We start from the raw sequence: 26,168 nt of genomic DNA on the forward strand, positions 1-26,168 counted from the left end.
AAGCTGTTGAATGAAAGCTCAAGACAGGAGGGTCTCTCTGTCCCCAGCATCATGCTGTCATGGGGCTTGTTGTAAGGGAAGTCTCTCTACCCAGGCATCACCTGGATGAACCAAATCCAGCCCATTCTTTTAAAGGAAACGCCCAGTAAAACAGATGTACTCTGAACTCTGAGCATCTTTTGCGAAGGCACTGAGATGCTGGCTGGGGCTCCTGCTTCTTGCTGCTATTACACATGTGATGCTGGGCTGGGAGAGGGGGGAGCAAGAATCCGTGAACATCATGGCATCATCGGTTACATCTGTGCCACACTGGGAGAGTTTGGCCAAGCATTTCTGCCTACAGGGTGACACAGGACCCTTAAGACAAAGCCTGGAGCTGGAGCTGCTCCAAACCACCCACGAAGAACAGGAGGCCAGGAGGGTGTAGCCCTGCTGACAGTTCCGGAGCTGAGCCCAGAGAAGGGAGGAGGTGGAACCTTTCCCCTGGATTCTGTGGCATGATGTGATGGAGGAGGGGCTCACCTGAGCTGAGTCAGGGAAGAAGGCATGAGAACTCATTTCCTTACAAAGCCAACAACGTAACGGGAACCCTGCTATGGACTGAATTGTGACCCCTCTAAATTCTTATGTTGAAGCCCTAATGAGGTCATAGGTGGGGCCCTAATCTGGTAGGATTGGTGGTCTTATAAGAAAAGGACAATCTCTCTCCCTCCCATCTTTGCCCCAATCCGCCCCCTGCATCCCCCTTGCCATGTGGGGTCACAGAGAGAAGGTGGCCGTCTGCAAACCAGGAAGAGAGCCTTCACCAGCAACCCAATCAGCCAGGCCTTGATTTTGGATATCCAGCCTCTGTTGTTTAAGCCATGCAGTCTGTAGTATTTAGTAAACTAATACAGACATTTACACCCCTCTCTAATTCACAGCCACGTATCTCTCAGACTAACTAGCATTTAACAACTTAACTTGCACAGAAATCTCCTGGCAATCTTGTGGACACAGAATCCTATTCAGTAGGTCTGGGGTGGGCCCTGAGAGTCTGCATTTCTAAGAGCTCCCAGGAGATGCTCCACGGACCACACTTTGAGTAGCCAGGGTGGACAGGACAGAACGCGGCCTCGGGTGTCAACATCCACGTTTGTAATTATATAAAGAGAGTCCTCCTTTTACTAGACACCTCCCAGGCACCAGGCACTCACTAACTGCTTCGCATGTCCTATCTCATTAATGCCTCAGAGTGATATATCATCTGTCATTGGTATTGGCTGACAGACGCATATCAGTGTATATTAATGAGAGTGAGGGCAGCCTTCATTTTCAGTGGGAGGAAGGGTATCTACCACTTACCCTCAGCAGAATTCTCAACTGATTTGAAAATGTTCCAGAGATAAAGGAAAAGCAGCTAGCAGCCCTGGGTCAAGCTCTTAGTCAACTTTCCCCATGCTTAGGTACATGCAATTTACTACATAGGCCAAGAGAAATATATAAGGGAGTGATTGGTCCCAGATGATGTTACACAAACACTCCAAAACACTTGTATTTTAAATGATTTTCTTCTTTAAGGGAGCCTAGTCCTCAATCGGCCACACAGCCAGCATGGCTTGCTTTCTGCTTTTTTTTTTTTTTTTAATCACCTGAGTCCCTTTTTCTCTTAGTATGTGGGACATGGTGCTTTTCAGGGAGTCACGGCCACATGCGGCATTGCCCTTTGTCTTTAGGGTGTGCTCACTGGCCCATCCATCATATGTTCTGGACTTAGGCTATAACCAGCACCTTCGTGAGATCTGGGTCCTCAGGTGGGCAATGACTTTTTGGTTCAAATGCACAAATGCTCTGCTTTCAGCTGGATTTGCTAAACACGAAATCAACCCCTTCATTCACACCCAGTTGGCAAGTCCTGCAAACGACACCCAGTGCTGGGCATTAGCTAAGCCAGCACCCAGCTCCTAGCCTGGTCTGGCCCTGGTCCTGCTACACCTACTCACAGTCTACACTTGGCAATAATAACGCTGCCTACACTTACTGAGAGCACTTTCCATGTAATAGTTCACTTAAACCTTACAGCATCCCAGTGAGTAGGCATTATTAACATCTCAGGAAAGTGAGACCCAGAGAGGTTAAGTCACTTGTCCAAAGCCACACAGCCAATAAGTGGGAAAACAGGGTGCAAAGCCAGGCTGTCTGGTCCCAGGGTCTGTTTTTTCAACCACCGCTACCCCAGCTGACCACCCCTGCTCTGCTGCTGTCTGAAACACTGCTCCCCCAATGGCCACCTGGCTTCTTCCTATTTACTTTCAAAACCTCACTCAGCTGGGCCCTCCATCGGGACCTTCACAGCTTGCCCTGGGAAGGGACCTCCCTGCACCCCCGGCACTTTTTGTGCGCACTGACTGAAGAGCCCCAGTCACGCTAGATGCTTGGGATCTGTCCCGCTGGGGTGCGGCCACCTCAGGGGACTTTTCACTAGCGCTGTGACCATAACAGAGATGGTTCAGTGACAGTGTCCTTGTCACACCCCCTCCATGCTTTTCCTTTCTCTCCCCTCCATCTCCATCCTCTTCCTCCTGGTGTCCCCAGCATTCCTAGCATGTGCCAGACATCATACCGGCTCAGGAGCTATGCCCATCAGAGCCAGGTCACTCAGGAGCTGGCGAGCAGATCACACTGGCACAGAGGGGGCAGTGCGGGAGCCCAGGCAGAGGGTCGCGGGGGATGCCCAAAGTCCTTTCACCCAAATCAAGTGTGGAATGAAGAGTTCGCCGTCATAACCTCCAGTTACCCTTTCCCCCTTCATCGTGGCTCTTTCACTCCACAACCCAATGCAGTCAGCTGTGCCCCCCACACCCCTTCCTCAAACCCACCAGGGATCTTTGCTTCTCAGTCCTAATGGGGGCTTCCGCTGCTTCGGACACAGCTCTCTACCTGCTCCTTCTTTCAATTCTCTGTCTCTGTCTCTCTCCTTCTGTGACATCGACCCCCACTGGTTATCTAGATCCTTCCTCACAGACAGGATTCTTTATGAGCTGTGTGACCTTTAGGCACATGAGTTAACCTTCCTGAGCCTCAGTTTTCTCATCAGGAAAATGGACATAATCATCCCACCCACAGGTGTGCCGTGAGGTAAAGGATCTAAAACAGTGAGCGCCCAATGAATGCCAGAGCTACTGCTGCGTCCTCATCTTCGTCCCCCTCACGAGTCCTGGGAAGCTGGTCCCCGTGCGCTCGGCAGCACATGACGTTCGCACAGGGCCCCAAATACATTTCGGAATACATTTAGGTTTTCAGAGGTAACAACTAATACAGCTTCCAGGTCCAGTCCTCAAAGTAGCCGTCATCACGAGATCAGCCCCAAAGCAAACCGTCCAGCCCGCGCCTCCTGGTTACAAGAACCTGAGTTTAAACAGAACACAAATGCTGGAGGAAGAGGGGACGCCTTGCTTTGGTTTGTGTTACCATTTAGCAGGGGTGGGGACTGTGTTGTTTAAGTGTGTGATTAGAAACAGTTGGCGGTATAGTGGGCCCGGGAGCCCCGCGTCTCCCCATCACCGAGGATTCACCTGTGGGCTATGAGGGCGTCCATGGGAAGACCTCCCTGCTTCACGGAAACTTGATTTCCTGCGAGCTCTCCATCGAATGTGCCGTCAGAGGTGTCAGTGTGCCGACAGGGGACAGGAGGGGTGGAGAAGCGGGGATGGTGGCCAGTGGTGGCCAGTGGCACCCAGCTGGGCCCCTGCCCCTACCTGCTGGGCCTGCTGCAGCAGCTCCATGCGTTCCCGCAGGATCTGGCTGTCAAACTCCCGGCTCTGCCGCAGGATCTGCCTGCGCAGCTTCTCCACGGCGGCCTGCAGGTCCTCCCGCTGGCCCTCACTCAGAGCCTCGCTGGCCCGCCGCCCGGGCTCCTGCTGCAGTGCATCGTACAGCGTGGCCTCCAGCTCCTGGATTTTCTGAGCGGCCCAAATCACACAGACAGTGGGAGGTCACAGGTGGGTGGACGGGAACCCCTAGGACACCGCAGCCGAGCGAGGCCCAGCTGGGGGATCTTGGGCAGGGAGGGGAGGCATGCAGGGGCCGAGCAGAGCGGCCAGCGGTCTCGGGGGTGGGCATGGGGGCGAGGGAGCCCCTTTCAGCCCTGTGCACACGGTTTTGAGAACACTTCTTAACTCTATTCAATCAAGACACCCTACTCTGTACAGGAGGGGACTAGGGCAATAAGAAGAAATAGTCATAACCGCCCCTTAAGATGTGTGATTCAAAGAGAGGTTTGAGTCGACTGGGCTTTATTTTTGTCTTTGGCTTCCAATTTACTGCCTCCAGCTTGGGAACAAATCTCCCCTTTTATCTCGAGTAGCGTGGAAAATGTGTCCCAAATTGCACGCACTTGGCATTCAGCTGCCTAGTTAGAAAAGCAATTTCAACCCCAAGCAAATGGGGACAGTGTCCTCATTGCTCTCTCCTCCCCCTGAAAAGCAAGACACCCCTGGTTAGCAAAGCACATGAGAGATTAGTAGCCAGTGGAGGAGATCCTTGGGAAAGCTCAGAGTTTTCATCATGAGAGGGAAGTTATTTCTTTTCAGCCTCACGGCGAGACACTTTAATACATTTACCTTATGGGAATATCTAGGGACAAAAGAGAGAAGTATCTCCTTGTCTGCCATCCTAAATCCCCACCCACATCCCTTGCTAGGAACAGCTCTTTCTCTTCCAAAGATGCTATAGACCAATCACCCGTTTTAATGGAAATTGCTGTGAAGACGCAGGAGGAGGTTTGAAGCAGTGGGTCAACACGGGCAGCCCTCTGTGCCTGTGGCCACCTGCTCCTGCAGCCTCCCCAGCTTCAGCATGGCTGTGCTAACCCCCCCCCCCCCCAAGGGAATTCCAGGCCCATCAGACCGAGCTTAGCCAGCAGGCATCAAATTCCCCTCTCCTGACCCCAGTCGTCGCCCCTGGGAAACTAGAAGGTGGGAATCTGTCCACTGACACAGCCAAGGGGTCCACGTGGAGCGGGAGCTTGCCTGTGCCTGCTGGCTGCCCCCTCCCCCTTCAGCAGCTGAGTTCCTAGGAGACCCGCATGTGGCCAGCTTCCAGCCAAGACCCCACCACCCAATTCTGGAAGCTCCACTGTGGCCCTGCACCATCTCACTCAGCTCAACGACAAAGGAACACAGGTATGACTCTGGCACCTGCCGTCCTCCCTTCTGCCTGCGGCCGCGGCACTGCCACCCTCTGGAGCATTTTTCTTCCCTGACTGTTCAGGTCAGCCTAGCGCTGATCACAACTCCAATCTCGTCATGTGCCTGAAATCCCACTTGAGGCTTTGGAATATTCTTTGGGTAAGAATGTCGTTTCTACCCAGTGGCAGGATCAGCACGCCCGGGGGCCTCCTCTGTAGAACCTGGACTCAGGGTCCCCCAGGGCCTTTCTGCACATGGCACTTAGAGAGCCAAAGGCAGACACCAAGTTTTCCAAAGTGCGTTGGGAAACAGCAGTCTTGCAAGATGTCCCTTGAAAGAGGGCCCCAAGAGCCACTGAACTTGGACACGGCTTGCTCTGTTCCTCTTGAAGTCTCAGCCCATCCTTTAGGACCCAAGAAGTCCTCAGAGTTTTCCAAACTTACTCTCCTGCAGCCTCCCCCTCCTTTTTTGGCTGTAAGTTTCTATGTTATCTCCTGAAATCGTATTCCTCAGAACCTTCTGGGGAAGGCCAGGGAAGGACAGAGATGGTGTATAGTGCAGAGGCAAAGGGTGCTTGCAAAAGGACGGAGAATGGGCAGAATCAAGGAAAACCCAAAAAAGGGAAAGAGGGAAGAAAAGGGTGAGTATGCTTTCATTTCTAAATTGCCCGTAACAGCGCATGCCCAGAAGTAAGAACTGGATGGGAAAATGCCACTTCCTGACGAGGCTCAAACCGCCCTGACCTTCTCCATCTGCTGCCCCCTGCCCTGGGGATTCAAGCCTCAGAGCCTGGACATGAAGGGTCGAGGGTCACAGTGATGTGGACCAGCCTTCAAGTCCAGAATCTCCCACCTGTGCTAAGCCCAGCGTCCTACTCTCTGTCTTCATGGAGACGGGGATTTTTAGTTATTGATCCTGCATCTCTTAGGTACAAACCCACTTTGTAAAATGATGTTAGCTACAAATGATCTGAGCAAAGCCTTGCTCCAGGCTTTATATACTCACTGCTTCTTCCTGCAAGGGCGGTGCTGAACTCCAAGTGCACTCTGCTGTGGGGACATCCTGGAAATGCCCCCTCAAAGCCACAGGAACCTGAGCACGGTCCCACCTCATGTTCATCACCGGGAAGTCCAGAACCAGTTCTGTGACCCAGGCACAATGTTGCACAGGACCTCACAAGTAATTCTTGTTCTGATGATCACCCACCCTCCACTCATTGCTTTACCTTTGTTCCTTTGTGACTGTCTCTTTTTGCTATTTATGGGAAAACTTGCTCTGGGCTTTAAGCATAAATAAATATTAATAAGAAAAACTAATAAGCAGAAAGTTTCTTTTCCTTCATCTCAAATGATTACTAGAACTGAATAAGTATGCCAAAAGAAACCATCAAGCTAACTAAATGTTTTTGAAAAATCATGACTGATTTGAAAAAAGTAACAATTTATCTGTATGGTCATTCGGGTTGAAACCAGTCGAAATGTGGAGATGGCATTGGTATCGCGCCACGCAGCATTTCAAGGACCCCAAATGTGCCGTCAGCCCCCAAAGGAAGAGCAGCCTGTAACGCTGAGTCTGAAGAATCAGAACATCCAACCCACTTCTGGTCCTACCAGGTAAGCCTGGTCGAGGGCTTGCTTCCTGTAGTCTAGCTCCTCCTCCAGGTAGCCCTTCTGCCTGCTGAACAGGTCCTGAAAAAGAGGAGGTCCCCAAGGTCAAAATCAATGTGAGAACCCATCACCGGGCAGCTCTTCAGAGCCAACCTACTCACATTTGCTGGACAGTGATGGTCCCACCGAGCTGGGGACCTGCCAGGTGCTTGGGCGAGAAGGGATGTCAGGTCTGCCCTGCTTGCTCCTGCGTGAATCCCCAGCAGGAGCCTCGCTGGCCCAGGAGCCTTGATCAAGCCTGTCCCAACTCCTCCCAGCTTCCTTCCTCTCAGGTGCCTGACCTGGTTCCCACGCCCCGGGCTACAGGAATCCTTCTCGATTCCTCTTGTCACATCCTGGTGGACCCTGGATGCAGCTGGTTCTCAGATATGGCTCTTCCTCCCCACACCAATGGCATCACCCACCTCCTGATTACTCTCACTGCTGCACGCACCCTCCCCACTCTCCGGTCACTCAGTCCCTGAAAGCGTGATCTCTCCGAAACCCAAATCTTTTTTATATTACTGACTGGAGGGTTTCAGGGTTAGAGCTCAGCAGTTGCAGCCACTTGATTTTATAGAGGAGGAAACAGAGGGCCAGAGAGGACCAGTGCCTTGCCCTAGATGCCACAGTTCACTGGTGACAGAGGTGGGACTAGACACCCAGGCCTGGTGATTCAGCCCAGGGCTCTTCCCACCCAACACTCTGCTTCCAGGCCTTAGGCTCTTCCTTCCTCCTTCCCCTCTCATTTCTACCTAGAAAACTCGATTTGGTCTTTGAAGGCTCAAGAACCATTTCTTCTGGGAAGCCTTCTCTGACATCCCCAGGCTGGGTAAGATGGATCCCACTGTACACTCACGGCACCTGGTGAAGAGCTGGCATCACTGTTTATCAGGTACCGCGTGTGCCAAGCACTACGTGAAAATGGGCCACGTGTCCAGTATCTCTCATCCCTATGGCCCAGCGAGGCGGAGATAGGAAACCCCATTAGCAATGAGGAAGCAAAGTCCAGCGTGTCTCTCCCAAACTCATGTCCAAGAAGGGGCAAGTGAAGCCTGGAGCTCCATCTCGGTGCCCCTGAGCCCCTGGTCCAGGTGCCTCCATACCACCAAAGTGCCTCTCCTAATGTTCCCACACTACACTGCCGCTGCCAGCTCCCGCGCACACATCCCCAAGGGCTTGCAGGCTAGACAAGGCAGGGAACCCGCTATTCATTACTGAACCCCTAATCCTGGCATAGTGTCCAGGATAGCAGAGGCTCTAAAAATATGCATCAAGTGAATAACTGAGTGAATGGATGATACTTACACAGAAAAGCAATGAGAGCAAAAGCAAAGTTTAGAAATGCATGCAAATCAATACAAAACACATGCAAAGCCTTACTGGGAAGCGGATTATCTGAGCTCTGTCAACCCCCCTCCCTCCTAGGGGGTTGCATCTTTTACCTTCTCTTTCTCCAAGTCTAGCATCTTCTGGGTCAGGGCCGCCTCCGTTCCCTCTATTTGCTTCAGCCACTGGAAAACAGCAGGGACAGAAGGCGCAGCTAGTGAGAACAAGAGCCCATTGGGGGCCGTCCTCTAAGAGGAGGCTCCTGGCCTGGAGGGGTCCCCATCATGTCCCAAGGTGGTCCTCGAAATGGAATTTCAAAGTCCATCTTGATGTTTCAACTTTGACAGATGTTAGCTCAGGGATCATGGGTGCACACACGTGCGTACGGGCATGCAGGTGGGTGTGGGGTGTGAGCACCCGCAAGCCTGCAAGTAGGGGAGGTTGTGGGTGTGCGTGGTGGATGCATGTGGGAGGCTGCGAGTCTGTGCCCTGGGATCCCCGCAGCCAGGCGGGCGAGCCTCTCTGGGTTCTACCCTGCCAAGTGCTGTGCTGGCAGCTTCATGCCTGGGACCTCATCCGGCCCCCTCATGACCACCCCGTGGAGAAGGCAGCGTCTCCCCATTTTGCAGGTGAAGACATGGCAGCTGAGTTAAGTCACTTGTCCAAGGTCACACAGGTGAGAAGTGGGGATTTTGAACCCAGCCTGCGGGACTGCACCCCTGGAGCCACTGGGGTGTGTCTGAGCAGCCGGGGGCACCGCGGGATGCAGGCGTGAAAGGGGGTCTGGCCATGCAGGGTGTGAGGGCCTGAGAGCACGGGCGGGGGCACCTGCCATGGGCTGGTGATGGGGGTCCATCTGCCTGTTCTCAGGTCTGGGCTGGGGGTGAGCAGGAGGCAGGCAGCTGTTCCTCAGGTGTAGGCACGTGGGTGTCTCTTTACGAGGAGCCCACCTGAGAGACAGGGGGAGGTCCACACACCTGGCTAACGCCCTGTGGGGATGCTTTAGGTTTTAGAGGTGTCTGGGGGTGTCAGTTTGACAACATGTGTAAATGTGTACATTCAACCTCCTCGTTGCTAAAGCCAACGGACGACCTCCCTGCCGTGGGCCTGCCTGCCGCCCACCTGTAGACGCGCCCCTTCCCGACGGCCCAGACCCTTTGTCCTCCTCCTCTGGCTGCGGCTGCCCGTCCTGGACTCTTGGCGCCCTCAAAGTCCCCACCCTTGGCTGTCCCCTCTCCTCAGCACTCCCCCAGGGGTTCCACCCTTCCCTATGCTCTCTCCCTCTCTGAAATGTCCCCCTCCAGCCCAGATCTGCCCCACACACCCCGATGCCTCAAGCTCCCTGAGAAAGGGCTTCCCTCGAATGGGAAGAGCCCCAGCTCACCTTGACTGGGAAACTGGGAGCAGCCACGCCTCCTCCCCCTTCACTCCCCAAACGTTGGTTCTACTCCCTCCCATTTCAAAACCCCACCCACCACACTCCACCACCACCACCCAGTGCAGGCCCCCTCTCAGCCCCCAGGCTCACGTCGGACCCCAAATCCCCTTCTGCCCACCAGCCAGCGTGTTCTCTCAAAAACACTTAGCATCTCTCATGGACCTTCCCTGCTCCCACTGAAAGCCTCCCCAAGGAGATCCCATCGCTCCTGACAATGGCTGGGGGACCAGCCACGCCTTCCCTCACCTCAGGGCCTTTGCACATGCTGCTCTCTCTGCCTGGAACAGCACCACCTCTGCCATCCCCAGCTTCAGCCCCAGGCCTTTATACCTACTCAGCTTCTGGACCTGAGTTAGCTGTCGCCTCCTCCAGGAAGCCTGCCCTGCTTCCTGAGTCTGTGGGGCCTGGTGCCCTCCATGGATCCCCTGTCACAGCACTCACCTGACAGACTGCTGTTTCCCTTTTCCCACGACATGGGATGTGTTCTGTTAAATTTCCTTGCCCTGCACAGGGCCTGGCGTGAGGCAAGCACCTAATAGACGTTTGCTTAGGGAAGGAGGATGCAGGGGTCTGGAGGTCTGTGGGGTGTGTGCTGGTTGCATAGTGGGAACAAGCCTAGATAAAGCTCTGCCCACAGAGCCTCCCCGCTAAAGTCCATGTTAGCATGGCCCCCAAGAGTGGCCCCAGAGCTAGCGGCAGAAGCAGGCACCCAATGCAGCATTGCTTTAGACGTTGCTGAGCCCGTGTGCAATGTCTTAGAAACAGGTAAGCATATTTTTGACAAGGAATGAAAAATATTTCGTTTTTTACTATCCTAATGCAAGCAGTCATAAAATGAATAAAATAAAATGGAAAAAAAATCCAGTTTTGAATCACTACAAGCTGCTCTTAGGTTTTGTAGAACACAATGTCCAGTTTTTTCTTATTGTTAAAAAACAAAGATTTGACAGGCATATTATGCACATAAAGAAAAAACTTGACAGGTCCTCTTCAGCCACTGGGAGAGTAAAGTGAGAACAGAAAATGCTGGCCCTGGGCCTCCTGGGCGTGTGAGGGCACAGATTTCTTATCGGAGTCCGGCCAGATGTCTATGGGGCCTCGCTCCGGGGTGAGAACCTGGGGAGTGGGGACAGGGTGCCTGCCTGCCCCCAAACCCTCAGGGAGAAGTGAGTCAGCCCACAGGGCGCGGGAAGAGGACTCTCGCGGGAGGTGTGGCTGGTGCACCTCCGCCCCAACCGGCACTTTGCCCACAGGTGCAGGACCCTGATCTCAGAGCGGGGGAGTGGGAGACCTCCCCCCTCTAACACTCAACCCTTCCTTCAGAGAAGGGTCCCAAGCCCTTGACGCTGGGCCAACTATTAGAAGGCTTGCCTGTGGCCTAAGCTGCATTTTCTCATCTGTTGTTACCAGTGAGAGCGTGGATTTTTAAAAACTTCCATCTTTCTGATTGATTTTGAACTCGAGGGAGAAGAGGCATGACTCGTGATCACTTGTAAGTCCCCCTGACGCCCCACGTTCTCTGCTCAGCATGTGTGGTGTGTGTTTGGGTTGAGGCAGCAAGGCGACGTCCCCAATCTTGGACTCCGCTAACCAGAGGCGGGTCTGGAGGGCGCTGAGATGGGCCGGCATGTGTTTCTCTGAACCTTCCAGACAGAGCAGGGCTTCCCCGGGTGGTGATGGGAGGAGGGCAAGCGCCCAGGGCAAGATGCCATTGGCAGCAAGAATGCCAAGGGACATGCAAACTAGCTTGAGTCGCACTTCGCTTACAGGCTATGAAAGGAGGCTTGTGCCCCTAAGTAGAAGCTTGAAGTGGACCTCAGTACTGCCAGTCAGATACCAGTGCTGAATGGCAATTTTTTAAATGAGGTATAACTTGGTTGAGGGGGGGTTGACTGATGACGTCACAGGGGCCTCTGAGCCCCACTGCGAGATTTTCTTCAGCACCCATCAGCCCCGGGGTGACCAACTCGTCCCCGTTTGCCTGGAAGTGTCCCCGTTTCGGCACTGAAAGTCCCATGCGTCCTGGGGAAAGCGGACGGTCGGACACCCTGACTGTCCTGTAGGTGCTCCCAGGGGAGTCCCGTTGGCCCACTTTTCTTCCGGGGGTGCACTAAGCACCAAGTTCTCTCCATGGGGGGAGACACAGCACCTCCCAAACACTGGGCCTTCAATCACAGACATGCGGCGGAGCTAGTGTCCCTAAGAATATGAGGCAACACCAGTCTAAGTCCAGTCCCCACAGACTGTCCCAAATGGGGAACTGGGCCTCGCTCACCTGGTCCAGAGTCGGGCCTCTAAAGGCCAGCGCCGGGCACCGCCTCTCCTGCCACCACCCTTGTGGATTTCGGGAGGAGCTGGCAGGCCAGGGCAGCTGGCACAGCTCTCTGCGTTTAGGGTGCAGAGCGTAGCGCCAGCCAGCCAGCTTGGCGGGGCTGTGTGGTTACTGGCAGACAGGCAGCAGCCGGCAGGGGCTGGTACAGGTGGGCACGGGGTAGACGACAGGGTGAAAGCAGACAGCAGCCGCATGCCAGGCAGGCCCCGTGTCCTCTGTGTCCAGGGGCCCGTGCTGCTAGCCTCGCACGATTGTTGAGGAGAAGAGGAGCCCTGAAAGCCCGAGCTGGGGCCAAGGCCGGGGGTCTGGAGCCTGGCGGGGAGGAGGGTGTCAGGGAGGGCCCGGGGGTCTGGAGCCTGGCGGGGAGGAGGGTGTCGGGAAGGGCCCGGGGGTCTGGAACCTGGCGGGGAGGAGGGTGTCGGGGAGGGCCCGGGGGTCTGGAGCCTGGCGGGGAGGAGGGTGTCGGGGAGGGCCCGGGGGTCTGGAACCTGGCGGGGAGGAGGGTGTCGGGGAGGGCCCGGGGGTCTGGAGCCTGGCGGGGAGGAGGGTGTCGGGAGGGGCCCGGGGCGGGAGAACTTGGTAACTGGCAGAGGGCTGGGAACTCCCGACAGTCTGCCGCCCTCCAGGAGGCTCTGGGGGTAGGAGAGAGGGAGAGCCCCCTCCCCAGGCCCAGCCCCACCCCGAGTCCCTGGCAGTTTCTGCTCTTTGCTCACCGTCCACAACCATCGATCAAACACCTCTCAGTCCCCAGCCTTGCCCCAGGTGCTTGGCAGCGAGGCTTGGTCCCATTTAAAAGTGCCGTGCCCTGGAGTCCTGACACTAACTCTGCAAGGCTCGCGGCCCAGAGGGATGAAGGCGCTGGCCTGCAGCAGCCCCTGCAGTTGGCGGGTTGGGCGGGGGCTAAGAGCCAGCCCAGGAGGGGCCTCCGGGGGATAAGGAAGGAGGCCTGGGTCTGGCATCGCCACATCCTCCAGGCGTGCTGGGCACTGGGCGCTCGGAGGCTCATTCTCAGTGAACGTTGGAGTGAACGAGGAATAAACGGAAAATGTCTGCTGGGCTCTCTGTGTGACCCCCTGGAGGCTACACTGTCGCATTTGGCTCTCCTGGTGGGAGGGATGTTTACTGAATGCACACTTACCATCACCTGTATCTGAGGGGCCACCAGCCAGCCAGGTCTGAGTCATCCTCATCCCCCCGCCCACCTGGGGACACAGACTCAGCCAGGTGACAGTAGCAGTGACGTGGGCATCGCCACTTACCACCTGTGTGACCTCAGCAAGGGTTTGCCATAAGTCTGTTACCAACATCTAGTGCCCTGTACACGGGGAAGGATGGACAGGTGCTCAGGGAAGAAAACTATATTTTAAATGCCCTTCCAAAGATTCTGGAAGGAATCCTGATTAAGATCATTAAGACTTCATCATTATAAAAATAGCATTTTAAAGTTTAGCTCATGTGCTTTAAAAGAAAAAGATCTATAGACCAGACTACATTAACAAGTTGGGTATGCCTGAAACACCCTAAATTAATGGAAAAGGCAAACCAGGATGTATTTTTAATAAATACAGCAATAAGTTATTATATTTAGTATGTAAAGCATATAGATAAGTCAGTAAGAAGAACCATAGTTATGACCAAATACGTATTAAATAAGTGAATAGATGAATGCATGATTGAATTAATGTATGAATGAATAAGTAACAAACAAGGGCAATGGAATGTAATTACGATTCACAAGAAAGAAGAAAATGGATAATACACAAAAAATCCATTATCACTAGCACTCAAATAAATGAAAATTAAAATAATGACATCATATAATTTCTGCCTATCCTATCAGCAGAGTTCTTAGTGGTGATATGCCTTGTTGAACAAGAAACCGGCAGCGGTAACACTCAGGTAGAGGGGAATTGGTATCACTTTTCTGGAAACCATTTGACAGCATGAAAGCTCTTAAAAACTCTCTTACCCATCAGCCCAGTGATTCCACTTCTAAAATCTATCCTGTAGAAGTGTTTTAAAATGTAGATAGAAGCTTATGGGTAAAGACGCTCATCGCTGCATGATGGTAAATAGAAAAAAGAGCAGAAATGCCCTCAATATCTTAACAGCGAAAGAATCATTACTGAGGGTGTGGCTATAGGTGGAATGATGCAGGGCCGTTCATTCTCATAGTGGAAGCTTATGAAGCAGGATTAAAAACTCAAGTATGATCCTGACCAAGTCTTTTAAAAGGGCGTGGGAAAAAGCTGGAAGGAAATAGACCAACTGTCGCAGATGGTTTCCTTGAAGGGGGTTTTGATTTCCTTCCACGGTCTCTAAGTTTTCTACCATAAGCATGAGTGATTTTCAATCAGAAAACAAAAAGGCATGCACGTGCGCATGCAGACACAGACGGACCAGAACCATGCTTCCAGAACAAAGCGAGACGCCAATGTACAGTATCTTGTATGGTGCCGGGAAGCTCAGACAAGGTGTATGGACAGAAATGCCGCTGGGCTCTACCTTTTCACACAGGGCAAGCACAGTTCCAGCCTGGATTATTGCAACCTGTTCTTCATTTCTCAAATTCTAAAACACAAAAATGGGCAAGGGCATTTTACACTGATCTCACATCACGTGCAGACAGTCAGCCCTACACAACTCTGACAGCGGCCTCCCCAGGGTCAGCCCCACTCACTGACGGGACCAGATGTGACATATCTGAGGACCGGCCCTCGGGGTGGGAATGTCTCATGTAGCGGCACTGAGCCTTTTAGAAATAGGGCCTTGCTCAAGCTAATCTTTTAAGAAGGCAGAAGTCTCACTTTCTGATTTCAGAAATCTCGAGTGATTCCACTTTCTTTCTGGACATTCATTTTTAGGCTTTCTTCCCCCTCATCACTCACAGGCTATCAGGATGATCTAACTTCAGAACCCCACTTCTGATGGATGTGGACCCAGCCACCCACGCAGGAATGTGGCCATACAAAAGCCTTACATTGTACTTAGGAGATCTCTTAAATTAGGAAGAAATTAAAACGAAACGAAACAAAAGCCACACAGAGTACACCCGAATCAAAACAAGAACACGAAACCGGAAACCGATCGCTCATAGTTACCCCATTATCGCCAAGGATATCTAATTTCTTCATAAGTTCAGAAATATTCACATCCTGGAAAAGATGTCCAACGTTCATTTTGTGTGAGCTACAAAGACCATCCACACCAATCTCTAGGGCCTCAGCCCTCAGTCCTTGATAAGACACCTCTCCCTTTCTCGCCTCTAAGAGCCTAAGGCCGGGCGGAGAGTTACTCTTGGCAGTTCCTCCAGGGAGGGAGGGAGGGCTGGTAACTGCTGCGTATTGGCTGAGTTTTACGCCAGCACAAACACCGCTTTCTAGAAAGGTTCATGGAATCCTGTGGGTCAGAAGGACCCCCTCTGTGCCCGCGGGCCTAGCGGGACTCCAGGGTCACGGCAAACACTGAGCTGCTAGAACGACCACAGCTACTGTCTCTAGAATACTCAGCACGCTCTGGGCACTGCACGGAGCCCTTCATGTTCACTATCTAATTTAACTGTCACACCCACTTCACTGTGTGGGTGTTGCCACTCAGCTCTCCTAGATGAAGAGACTGAGGGTCAGAGAGTTTCCAGGCCAGAGCTGGGAAGTGGCCAAGCTGGGGTTTGCCTTCAAGGCTGCATCCCAAGGCTCTGCTCTTTTAACATGGGTACAAGTAGAGTAACATTTGGTGACCCGCTGGAATAATGAACTCTGACTTTCAAAATATAGTGGAGGGACGGGGGTATCTTGTCAAAATCATTTCAACCCCTGGCACCGGCACACGATCCCCTTTCCAGCTGAGCCTAGCATTTGAGCAGGCTGTGGCCGTAGTAGAGCGGGGGCACCCCCCAGGCACGCTACCTTAACTCCTTCCTGGTGACAGAACAGCTGGAGGGCGCTGCTGTTGTTCTCGGGGAAGGTGGTGATTTGGAGGTTAAATGCTGGCGACCTCCGCTCTCTCTCCTGGGGAAAAGATTTGGTTTAAAAACAGAACTTTATTGGATTATTTACCACTTGCCATTTTCCCACGTTACTCAGCAAAAACCAACGAATTCCAGTCGGCAAAGGTGTTACTAGAAAGCACGCGTTCAGGCTACAATCTTGATGGAGACTTTGTGTCCTGTCTGCACCACAGTGGATCTCCTGTGGACACGGGGTTACTTCTTAACCTAATCAGCTGGGAAGAAGTGGTTAGCAGAGTGCCAGGAGTTAACCTGCTGATGGAAGCTCAGGAAGTCACACTATCATCATTAAATACTCGGTAAGAACAAGCGCGTGAAATTTCAACAGAAATCATCGTTATCTCACTTCATCCTCACATAACCCCACGAGGCAGCCATGACTGCTTCCGTTTTGTGGACAAAGAGGAGACTGGGGAGGTAAAGACCCACCGAGGTCCCACACGAGTGAGTGGCAGGGCCAGGACCCAGACCCTGGCTTCACATCTTTTTCAATATAATCTGCTGACTTTGTTCACAATTTTTTTTTGAACCGCACTAACACTCCGATGATCGTTCTACCTCTGCCTTAGATTAACAGTCAAATCTCAACTACTCAGGAAGGAGAGCAAGCATTTTCCCAGAAGCAGTACATTAATCATGTGTAAAGTGACAAGTTTTTTAAAAGGACAGGAGAAGCCCAATTACTTACAGAAATAAGTACAGCAGCAGAACAGTACTCTGGTCTCAAATGTGTTTTCTACACAGAGCTGCCTTTAAACCCTGAGCAATGGACAGGTCAGCCAGCAGAGAAGACCTTTCCCAAATGCTACCTTGAAATCAAACTGCTTTTATTTTCTCAAAATTACGGTAAGTAAGCTTGCTTTGGACCATGCCTGCAGAACCTAGCTACAGAACCAATGGGCTTCTTTAACCATTCAACTAAGAAATGTAGCCAAGATGAGCACCAGATGGCAGGTCTTAAGCAGATGCTCTAAAGGAGAGAGGAAGGGTGGGGCCATTAATTCAATTAATTTCCACGAAGCCCCAATCTGCCTAACCTGGTTTGAATCAGTTTAGATAGAAAACCTTATTTCCCTTATTAGACAAGAACACCACAATTCACAATGGTTCCGTGCTACAGATGCCTTTTCTACCTGTAATGCTTACTTAAATGGGGTCTCCACAGAAAAGGTGACAAAAGAAAGCTCATGTTTTATATGAACAGAAGTCAGAAGACTGGTTTCCAATGCCTCCAAAGGATGGTGGAGACACTCAAAGAAAGTTCTAGTAAAGTGACCGATGCTTATGGAATTCTCATGAGAAAGACACAGAGCAAAGAGCCGTGAAAGGTTTTCTAACAGCGGCAGTAGTATTAACCATGACCTTTCCTAACTTCTACTTCTGCCGCATGAACGAAGGAAGGACTCAGTTCAGATTCAAGCAAGAGCTGAGTCGCACGGCAACACTTGGTTCTGAGACATTCAGGCCACGGTCCATGTCAGCACAACAAAGAACAAGATGGGAAGTTCCAGGGCAAGCAGAATTTTAACTGAGGCCGGGAGGAGAAAACAAAATCAGAGAAACACCAACATTGCCAAGGAGCTCGCTTTTACTGAGGGTTCTGGACATGCAAAGGCTTCAGCGGAGGGAGAGCAGAGCCGTGTCACCACAGATGCTTAGAGAAAACAAGTCACAAACTCAGGTGATGTCTCACAGGTCGATGAGTTTTAAATGGAAACAAACCAAAAAGGAGTATGAAGTGGTAGCAAGGCAATACAGTAACACACCCGAGGCAAGGTTCCAGTTGGAAGCAATAATCCCATCAATATCCCTCACACTGGATCCAACTCCGTGTATTTGGGAAGTCACTGAAGGTTTGGGACACGATTTCTACCTGTGAACAACATTCAGTCTCTCTTCACACTAAAGAGTCGTTCTGAGTTGCCGTTTGAGTTACAAACAACAATTGTGTTAGTCCAATACTGCTTGCAACGTCTGTATTCACTGCATCAAGGAGTTGGAACAACGTTATAAGCTTTCTCAACCACCTATGCAAATACCTCCTTTTACCCTGTTTACTTACCTTGTGTTTACCTTGGCAAATAGAAAATGGGCCAAACTAGCAGTAAACACATTATAGAGTCAGCTGCGGGCCAGGTCAGACCCCGCTCTCTCAAAAGGTGAGATTCATGCATGCAAGGTCACTTAAAAAGGTGTGTTATTAATTGCAACAGTGCTTCTGTCCGGGTTTGCAGAATGCATACCAGGTGACTATGCATGCAAGAAGGAAGTAGTTATGGAAATGAAACACAAATAAAAAAGGCAAAATATTGCAAAAACAAATTATTTTATTAAGTGCAAAAACAAGCCGTAGGCAATAAATATATTAGCTCTGGTACATGTCCAAAGACTTCAGTGAGCATTCTCTCCAGAACATATTAAGGCAGTGAAATTATTCTGAACATACAGATTTAAAAAAAAAAGAAAAGAAAACAAGTGTCACACGTCCCCTTACACATGCTTGAAAACATCTGGGACTTTACATGAATTTCAGTTTGGGCTCAAAGAGAATGTCTGCTCCGTTTGAGAGTTTACAACAGATAGAGTCTCTTACTTCGAGTTCTAGCACTCTGAATTCTAACAGCTCGTTCTGATCCTTTGCGTCTTGCATTTCGTTCTTCAGCTGGTTCTCTTCCATTTCCAGCCTGTAAATCTAGAGCAGAAACACCTGTGGGTTAACGGGTGGGAGAACCACTGTCTCTCACCAGGGGCCGTGAGAATGTGTCCCCCGATCACAGACCCCCTCGGTGTTGGCCTGAGGACACAGGGGCTGTCACCAGGGGCAGGGTGGGAAGGGGAGGCTTTCAGCGAGTGGGTGAGGCAGGCCTTTTCTGCTCCGGGAGCTGGGGATGGCACAGACGGAGGCCGCGCCTGCTGCGCCCCTGCGGCCCCGAGCCTGGCCCAGCATGGGGGCCAGATATTTGCTGAATACACGAATGGTGGGGAAACTGAGGCATGGAGCAATTAAGTCCCTTCCCCAAGGTCAGCTGCAGGGGAAGCAAGAGTGATCCCCGAGCTTGTCTGAGTTCTTTCCGACCCGGCCCCCCAGTCAGCCCACCCAGAGTCCGGCCAGTTGCAGCAGGAAGGCACCCTGTACTCCCCAGAGGGCTCCTATGATGAGCCCGAATGGTAGCAGGTCTCCCCACAGCACAGTCTGGGAAGGGGCCGGCCTGGGTCCCAACACCCCTGGGAGACCCTGGGCCAGCTACGCAGCTGTCGGTACCTTAGAGGCAAACAGCTGCCCCCCACTAGGCTGCCTGCGGTGAGACTAAGACAATGCATGGAAATGAGGGCCCCGGTGGGTCACGGTCACCTTTACTCCCTCCTGTCTCTACTGGGGTGGTACCGTCCCACCCCCGGGAGACATTTCGAAACAGTGTGAGAGCTTTCCGTGCCTCCCAGAATATAGCGAGCAGGACCAAGGATACAAAATCTCTCCCAACGCACGGGGCTGCCTCGCAGGACAATACCAGTCCTGTCCCAATGCCCCAGATGCTGTGGAGAGACACGGGACAATGAATGGCCACACAGCGGGCCAGTGCAGAGCTGGGACAGGGCCGCGGCCCCCCCACGCAAGGGGGCAAGGCTGGGCTCCTCCAGTTGGGGCACTCTAGGATGCTTAGAAGCTACGGCCTAACCTAGGTCCAATTCCACTAGTACGGGAGGCGCAGAACAAGCAAATCTATCGGGACAGAAAGTAGGTTGCCAGGGACTGCAGGGTGAGAGATGGCGAGTGACTACAAATGAGCACGAGGGATCTTTACGGGAGGCTGAAAATGTTCTAAAAATTGCATGGTGGCGGGACTTCCCCGGCGGTCCAGTGGTTAAGAATCCACACTTCCATTACAGGGGGCACGGGTTTGATCCCTGGTTGGGGAACTAAGATCCTGCATGCCGTGCAGCACAGCCAAAAATTTTTTAAAAAGAAAAATGGCATTGTGGGGATGGTTGCATGACTCAGTAAATTTACTTTTAAAAAAAAAATCACTAATTGTTCACAAATAAGAAAAAAATAAAGCTAAGGTCTTGTCCCAAAGCTATAGATCTACTCACCAAGCTGACTCCTTGAGAGAGCTCTGGCAAGTTCCTTGACCAGAAAGTTCCATGACCAGAGAGGGAAGGCCAGGCTCAGCTCTGCCAGCGCCACGGCCTCCGGTCCATGAACTGGACCATGACCGCCGAGGGCCTGCTCACCAACCAGTGCCTCAGGCCCCTGCACGGGGAGCAGGCAGGGGAGGAGGTCTGGAACCCAAGGCAATGGCAGAGGTGGCCTGGAAGCCCAGCATCAGAAGGATGGGCGGCCCCCATCATGTCTGCAGGGTGCTCTAAACCAGCTCTGTGGACCCCGCCCCAGAGGACAGAACCAGGGCCAGAGGCCGGGAGCCCCCAGGAGGGGCGTGGGTCAGACTCCCGCGGCCAGAGCAGGCCTCTGAAGTCCATGGGGGCTCCATGATCCCCTGCGGCGGGGGGTCAGGGTGTTTGTGCCACATACCTTTTCCAGCAAGTCTTGGTTTGTTCTGATGAGCAGCTGCTTCTCTTCAACCCATTTGGAATCCTAAGGAAAAGTACTAAATATGTTCATACTCATTGAAGCAAACAGACAGTTAAATAACAAATAAAGTGGCAGTGGGAAAGGTCACTTCATAGGAAACTTTCTATGAAAACGTCAGAGAAAAGGACAGCAGTTAGAACGATCGCATCATCCCTCAAAACCTGAAAAAGAGAACCAGCAGGTCTGTGGCGCATCCCTCCTCCACCTCTCACATTCCTTGAAGCACAGGGAGCTCGTCTGTATCACTGACAGAAAAGCACCTGCACAGCGACTGAGCCAGCCCCAGAAGACCCTCCCCTGGCTTGTTCTCTGCGGCCCGCGGGCCAGCGTCCAGGCCGCGCCCCAAGGGTCTGCCCACGCTCAACACACCTGGAGTCGTTATGGTAACACATTTCTGCTCATCCTAGACCCTCTGCCCGTGATGCCCTAACCATGTCTCTTTGCCTGGACAAGTCCCGTCCAGGCAAGTTCCAGGAGCACAAGGCGCTTAGTCTGTCTTTACACCAGCATCCTGAGTGCCTAGCATGGTGCTTGGCACACAGCCAGTGCTCAATAAATGCCAGGGGATGGATGAAGGAGTACACAAGGGAACCTCCTTTCTCCCTTCCTTCTACCCAACATTATCACCCTGTGCCGTCCCTGGGTTGACACACGTGTAGGTCCCACGAGGCTGAGTCCCTGTGAGGACAGAGCCAGTTCCATTCATCTTTTTTCCTGTGGGAGGTTGTTGGCAACGTCCCTCCCATCTCTGTGCCCCTTTGCAACGTGACTCTGCAGCTCCTTCCGTGGAGAGATGCATCTCTTCCTGCAACCTCGAGGCTGGGCATGCCTGCAGTGTGCTTTGGTGACTGGGATATTAGTGAATGTGATGCAGACAGAGGCGTGGCACGTACTTGTGCTTTGGGGCCTGCCTTTTCTTCCTGCCTCCAGACCACCAGGTAAAGGAGCCAGGGTAGCTTCCTTAAGGATGAGAAACCATAAGAATCTGGCCAGCAGCTGGCACCAATGCAAAGACAGGACAGAGAGGCCACTTGGGGCCATCTATCCCCAATCGATCTACCAACAATGAAGCCTCTAGAATGACCCCAGGTGAGACCAGTAGCAGGACCACCAGCTGAGCCCAACCCAAACTGCTGACCCATAAAATTGTAGCCAAATAAAATTTTTGTTATTGTAAACAACTAAGTTTTGGGGTGATTTGTTAGGTGGCGATAGCTAACTGATATGTTATCCCACACACCAAGCACAGAGCCTGGCGCAGGGCAAGGGCTCTGGTAAGTGCTCACCAAATGAATGGTCATGTGCTCTGTCCCAAACTGGCCTCTTCATTTAGCAGGAACTGAGGGCAGAGCGGGCCCACTAACAGGGCCTAGCACCCTCAGGTAGGAGGTTAACTTATTCGTAGACTGTGGTCAGGTAAGTTACAACCTGTGAGCTCAGCCTGGAAGAGGGAAGCTGAGGTCAACGGCAGGTTAGGACAGGAGTCTGAAAACAGCTTCATCTCTCACCTGGACTCCACCCGGCTGCTGCTGAGTCTCCCTACCCCCCTTCCCCTATGTGTTAAGTACTATTATTAGCCCCATTTTAAAGATGAGGAACCTGAGGCACAAGAGACCACGTAACTTGCCCAAGGCTGTGCAACAGGTCAGTGGTGGGGCTGGAATGTGGTGGGTTTGCTGCAGCGAGTGCCCTGTACTGCACTCCTGCCTCCGCGGAGGATTCTGGACCATGGTTATGTGACCAGCTCCCGAGGGCCGGCTGCTACCCTGTGCCCAGTCAGTCCTGCATAAATGCTGCTGCGGTGAACTGCTCTGTGCAGGCTTGAGTTCTGGTTACCAGCCAGCTGCCTCCGTTTGAATCTCAGTCACAACCTAAGCCCTCGTCCCACTGACTGGACACCAGAGTCAGTTCTAAGCCATCTGCTCTGTAGCTCTTCCTGAGCCCCCGTTAACCCTCCTGGAGCCTCTTACAACCCCTTCCCTTACACCCACCTCCCCACTCCCTGTGTCCCACCGTAGGGCCTCTAGTAGCCCGTGCCAGACCTCCTCAGGTCACCTCCTGCCCTGGGGTTGGATCAGTGGTGCCACCACACACTCCACCTGCCCACACACTCCTTGGCACCCTCACAAGAGGCAGGAAATGTGCCTGTTTAGGCTGAGGCGTTGAACAGCCTGTCCTGGCCCCTGTCGAGGAGGATGTGCTGTGGATAGGCCAGTACAAGATGGCACTGCCTCCAGTGCTGGATCCCTGAGTGACCACATGGAGTGGAGACCCTCTGCCTACAGGAGGACAGGCAGCGCGTCAAGCAGGACAGAAACCCTGTGGTAAGCCACTGAGAAGCCCCGGTTATCTCTGTCCACAGAGAGCCTTCTGACGTGGAGAGCACAGCCCACCCGTACTGACCTCCGGGTTGGTGTTGCTTTTAGATGCTACCCTCTGAGAGGCTGGACCCCCTCAAGGTCTCCCCACCCCAGGGGATGGTTCTGGGCCCAGGTTTTGCCTCTCTGCTGTGTCCTGCTGTCAACATATGCAATGAATTCAAATTCAGAGAATTCAGGCCTAACCAAATTCAGAGAAAGCGCAAACGGAGGTGACTCTAATCTGAGAAGCTCAGGGCCCAGATCTTTATGTGGCAGTCACAGCATGGAATCCCGAGGCCGCCTCTGCCTGCCATCACTCAGAGCTAGCTGCAGGTACCAGTTCTTTTCCACAACTGAATCTTTATAGGCAATGCCAGCTTTTTTTCCAGATTCAAGTCAGAAAAGATTTTGGTGACCACTTTACTTTTGGAATTGTCTCCTATTCTTGTGCATTTGACAAACAAACAAAGAAAAAGCCAAGTCAGGATCTCATAATGTGTCTGATTTTTAAAAACTCGGTAAAGAGGCATGTGAGCTGGGATATTCTCGCCTGGGCTCTGCTAGTGTTTTTTTCTCTTGTCTCCGCAGTGAACGATGCAGAGCCACAGAATAGTCCCCTTGGCACCAAGGCCCCAGGGGCACCACCAAGGGAACAGAAAGGTAAACAGCCACAGAGCACGTGACCGTTTCTGCTCACCTGTCCCTTCTCAACCAGTAACTTCTCCAGATCTTCGATTTTGGCCTGACACCTCAGCAGATCAGCTTGGAGCTGTTCCCGAGTCTGGAATGAAAAAGACCAGGAAGTGAGCACGTCACCCTGGATGGTGACAGGAAAATGGAAAGGACCAGGCTGCAGGATCCAGTCCTAAGACACAGGTCCTTTTTTAGGAGCACACGTGCAAACTGGCCCGCCTGGTTCCTCTGTCACCTACAGGTATGACGTGTATAAGAACTGCAAGGCCTTGAGAGGCCGTCAGTGCTACCCCCTCAGTTTAGAAATGTCTGCAGACTGGAGAAGGGGCCAGTTTCTTCACTCACGTCAGGTCCCAGCCCAGCTGACCAAGTGCAGTGGCTGCATCACGAATGCCAGCAACACTTTCACGCTTGCTTAGCCCATCTCGTGGGCCTTTGCCACCTAGAACAAGGGCTGAATTCCAAAATACCCCAAGGACCATGCAGGTACTATAAAGAAGGGAGCCAACTGGGTGTGGGGTAATAGGGAGCGGTGGGGACTGTGGCAAACCGGAGGCACATGTCCCATCTCAAGGGGACTGCCACTCAGCGGTTGCGGCCAAATGGGACTACGTGGAACGGGAAGCCCCGTTCTGCCAGGTGTTCTGAGCTCTCGAGAGAAGCCAGGAATTGGGATTTCTATGTGAAATCTCCTGACTTTTAAATGCTGCAAGTAGATGAAATTTCTAATGAAAACCACGATTCAGCCCAAACCACTTCCGGCATTATACCTCCTCCAATCTATCGGTTACAGGCAGAATGCTACTGTAGCACTAGAAGCTTCCTTCTGCCAGCCTCACTTGCCACCTCCCACCTCACGGGGCTGTTGTGGGAATGAAACGGGGACGTGCTGGGGCGAAACGCTGGCCCCAGCGGGTGTGCTCCCTGGGAGTCCCCCTCGCCTTCAGAAGGAATGGCCAGCAGACCCTGGTCTGTGTGACTCCTGAAGGTGGGGTGATGGCCAGTGAGTGGACGTTACTAGAAGGCAGAGCTCAGCCCAGCAGGAAGGCTGGCGTGGCCGACCTGGGTGTCCAGCAGAGCGCCGTGTGGGCTGGGACACCCCAACCGTCTCTGCCTGGGCTCCTTACGGACATTCTTGAGGGCTCCTCAGCCAGGAGGGAGGGAAGTCTGTTTAACAGTGAGCCTGATTTCATCACTGAATCTTAAATTCTGAAGCCGTTCTTGCCAATGGACGGTGCACACGACACGCGTGAGACGGCAGCGTTTCTTCGGCGAGTTCCACTGTCACACTGAGGATGGGCAGATAGTTCCCATCCGGTTTGCTAAACACTGGAATGTTGCCACGGCGGAGGCTGTTAGGCGCCCCCATCCCCGCTCAGCACCCCTGCGGAATCCCGATGCCGGAAAGGGCACGAGCCACCCGGCCTCTGCCCAGCCGCTCGCCGCCCCGCCCGCCGCACCTACCCGGGCCTCTCGCTCGGCGTCCAGCGTCCCCCCCACCTGCTCCTGAAGCAGGGCGTAGGCTCGCTGCAGGGCCTGGTACTCCCTGGTCAGCTGGCAGAACCTCAGGTCAGCCTCTTCTCGGGTTGTAGTCTTAACATCATGGAAAAGAAAAGCACGAGGAAGTGCGTGACTTGACGTGAACTGCGGTGCCAGGGTCAAGTCAGGCAAAGCGCATGTCCAGCTCTCACGACTGCTGCCAACAGTTACATGATGACCCGGTCACTGCCACGACCTAACTGGAACTCTGGAGTGAAGGGCCCGGGGAGAAGACGCCTCCTCTGCCGTCAGCGCCCTTCCCAGGAGCTCCCTGAGCCCCGGGAATCACTGAGTCATGTGCAGGCGAGCAAGGGTGAGCCCGCCCCGACCGCACGGGTGAGCATCTACGTTGTAAAGGGCGCCCCTCCCACCCAGCACGAGGAGCCCTCCTCATTCTGGGAGTTTCTCCTAAGGAAACCACCACTCAAAGGGCATCGCTGCAGTTGTGAGAAACTGGAATCCGTGTAACACCTCTCATCGGGGCCTGTTAGCTTGGATGCACATGCAGATGCGTGAGGATGTGCTCGTGACAGAGCGTGATGTGCAACACAGTGTTTGGTGCCGAGAGAGGCCTGTTACACATTCTTGGTGAAAAGAGCAAATCAAAAAGCACGTGTCTGACGTGGTCACGTTTCATGGGGTTTCCTGAGTGATTGCCACCAGGTGGGGGAGAGTGAAGCTGTTCTTCCCTCCTTTGTGGCTCCAGCTCACCAGAGCCGCGGTCACGGACGCGGCTGTGCACAGACGGAGGGTCAGGAAAGCGTGAGGGCGCTGAGCCACGATGAGAGGCTCCAGGTGGCTTTCACTCTGCTCTTTACCCTTCTCAGTGCTGCTTGGATCCTCTCCTACAATGATATGCCATCTTCATATATGGGTGGTGTGTGTGTCTGTGTGTGTGCACGCATGTGCGTGTGTGAGCACAGGGGGATGAGGAACAGACCGCCACTCGGCGGTTTTAATGACAAAGGGCAAGCAACAACGCAGTGGCCACAGATCTCCTGTGTGAAAGCCGTGCTGGGGAAGCAAGGGGTCCCCACGTGCTGCCAGCGCCCCCATCACCACCCTC

The 26,168-nt window shown here is 52.9% G+C and overlaps 1 protein-coding gene across 2 annotated transcripts in view; it reads right to left on the reverse strand.

Moving 5' to 3' along the window:
- Window positions 1-26,168, reverse strand: part of JAKMIP1 (janus kinase and microtubule interacting protein 1) — a 71,016-nt gene that overhangs the window by 9,160 nt on the left and 35,688 nt on the right. The window contains exons 9-18 of one of the 2 annotated variants that reach the window (XM_068542289.1): window positions 25,028-25,156; window positions 23,568-23,651; window positions 20,451-20,513; window positions 18,513-18,611; window positions 15,819-15,920; window positions 15,015-15,068; window positions 14,419-14,484; window positions 8,260-8,328; window positions 6,779-6,856; window positions 3,738-3,941 (exon numbers count right to left, since the gene is read on the reverse strand). In XM_068542289.1, coding sequence (XP_068398390.1) covers window positions 3,738-3,941; window positions 6,779-6,856; window positions 8,260-8,328; window positions 14,419-14,484; window positions 15,015-15,068; window positions 15,819-15,920; window positions 18,513-18,611; window positions 20,451-20,513; window positions 23,568-23,651; window positions 25,028-25,156 — 948 coding nt within the window. Of the gene's footprint in view, window positions 1-3,737; window positions 3,942-6,778; window positions 6,857-8,259; window positions 8,329-14,418; window positions 14,485-15,014; window positions 15,069-15,818; window positions 15,921-18,437; window positions 18,612-20,450; window positions 20,514-23,567; window positions 23,652-25,027; window positions 25,157-26,168 lie in introns of those variants that run through there. The other variant, XM_068542290.1, reaches the window with a different exon arrangement.

Source organism: Eschrichtius robustus, chromosome 4, assembly GCF_028021215.1.
Source record: "Eschrichtius robustus isolate mEscRob2 chromosome 4, mEscRob2.pri, whole genome shotgun sequence".
Lineage (NCBI taxonomy): Eukaryota > Metazoa > Chordata > Mammalia > Artiodactyla > Eschrichtiidae > Eschrichtius > Eschrichtius robustus.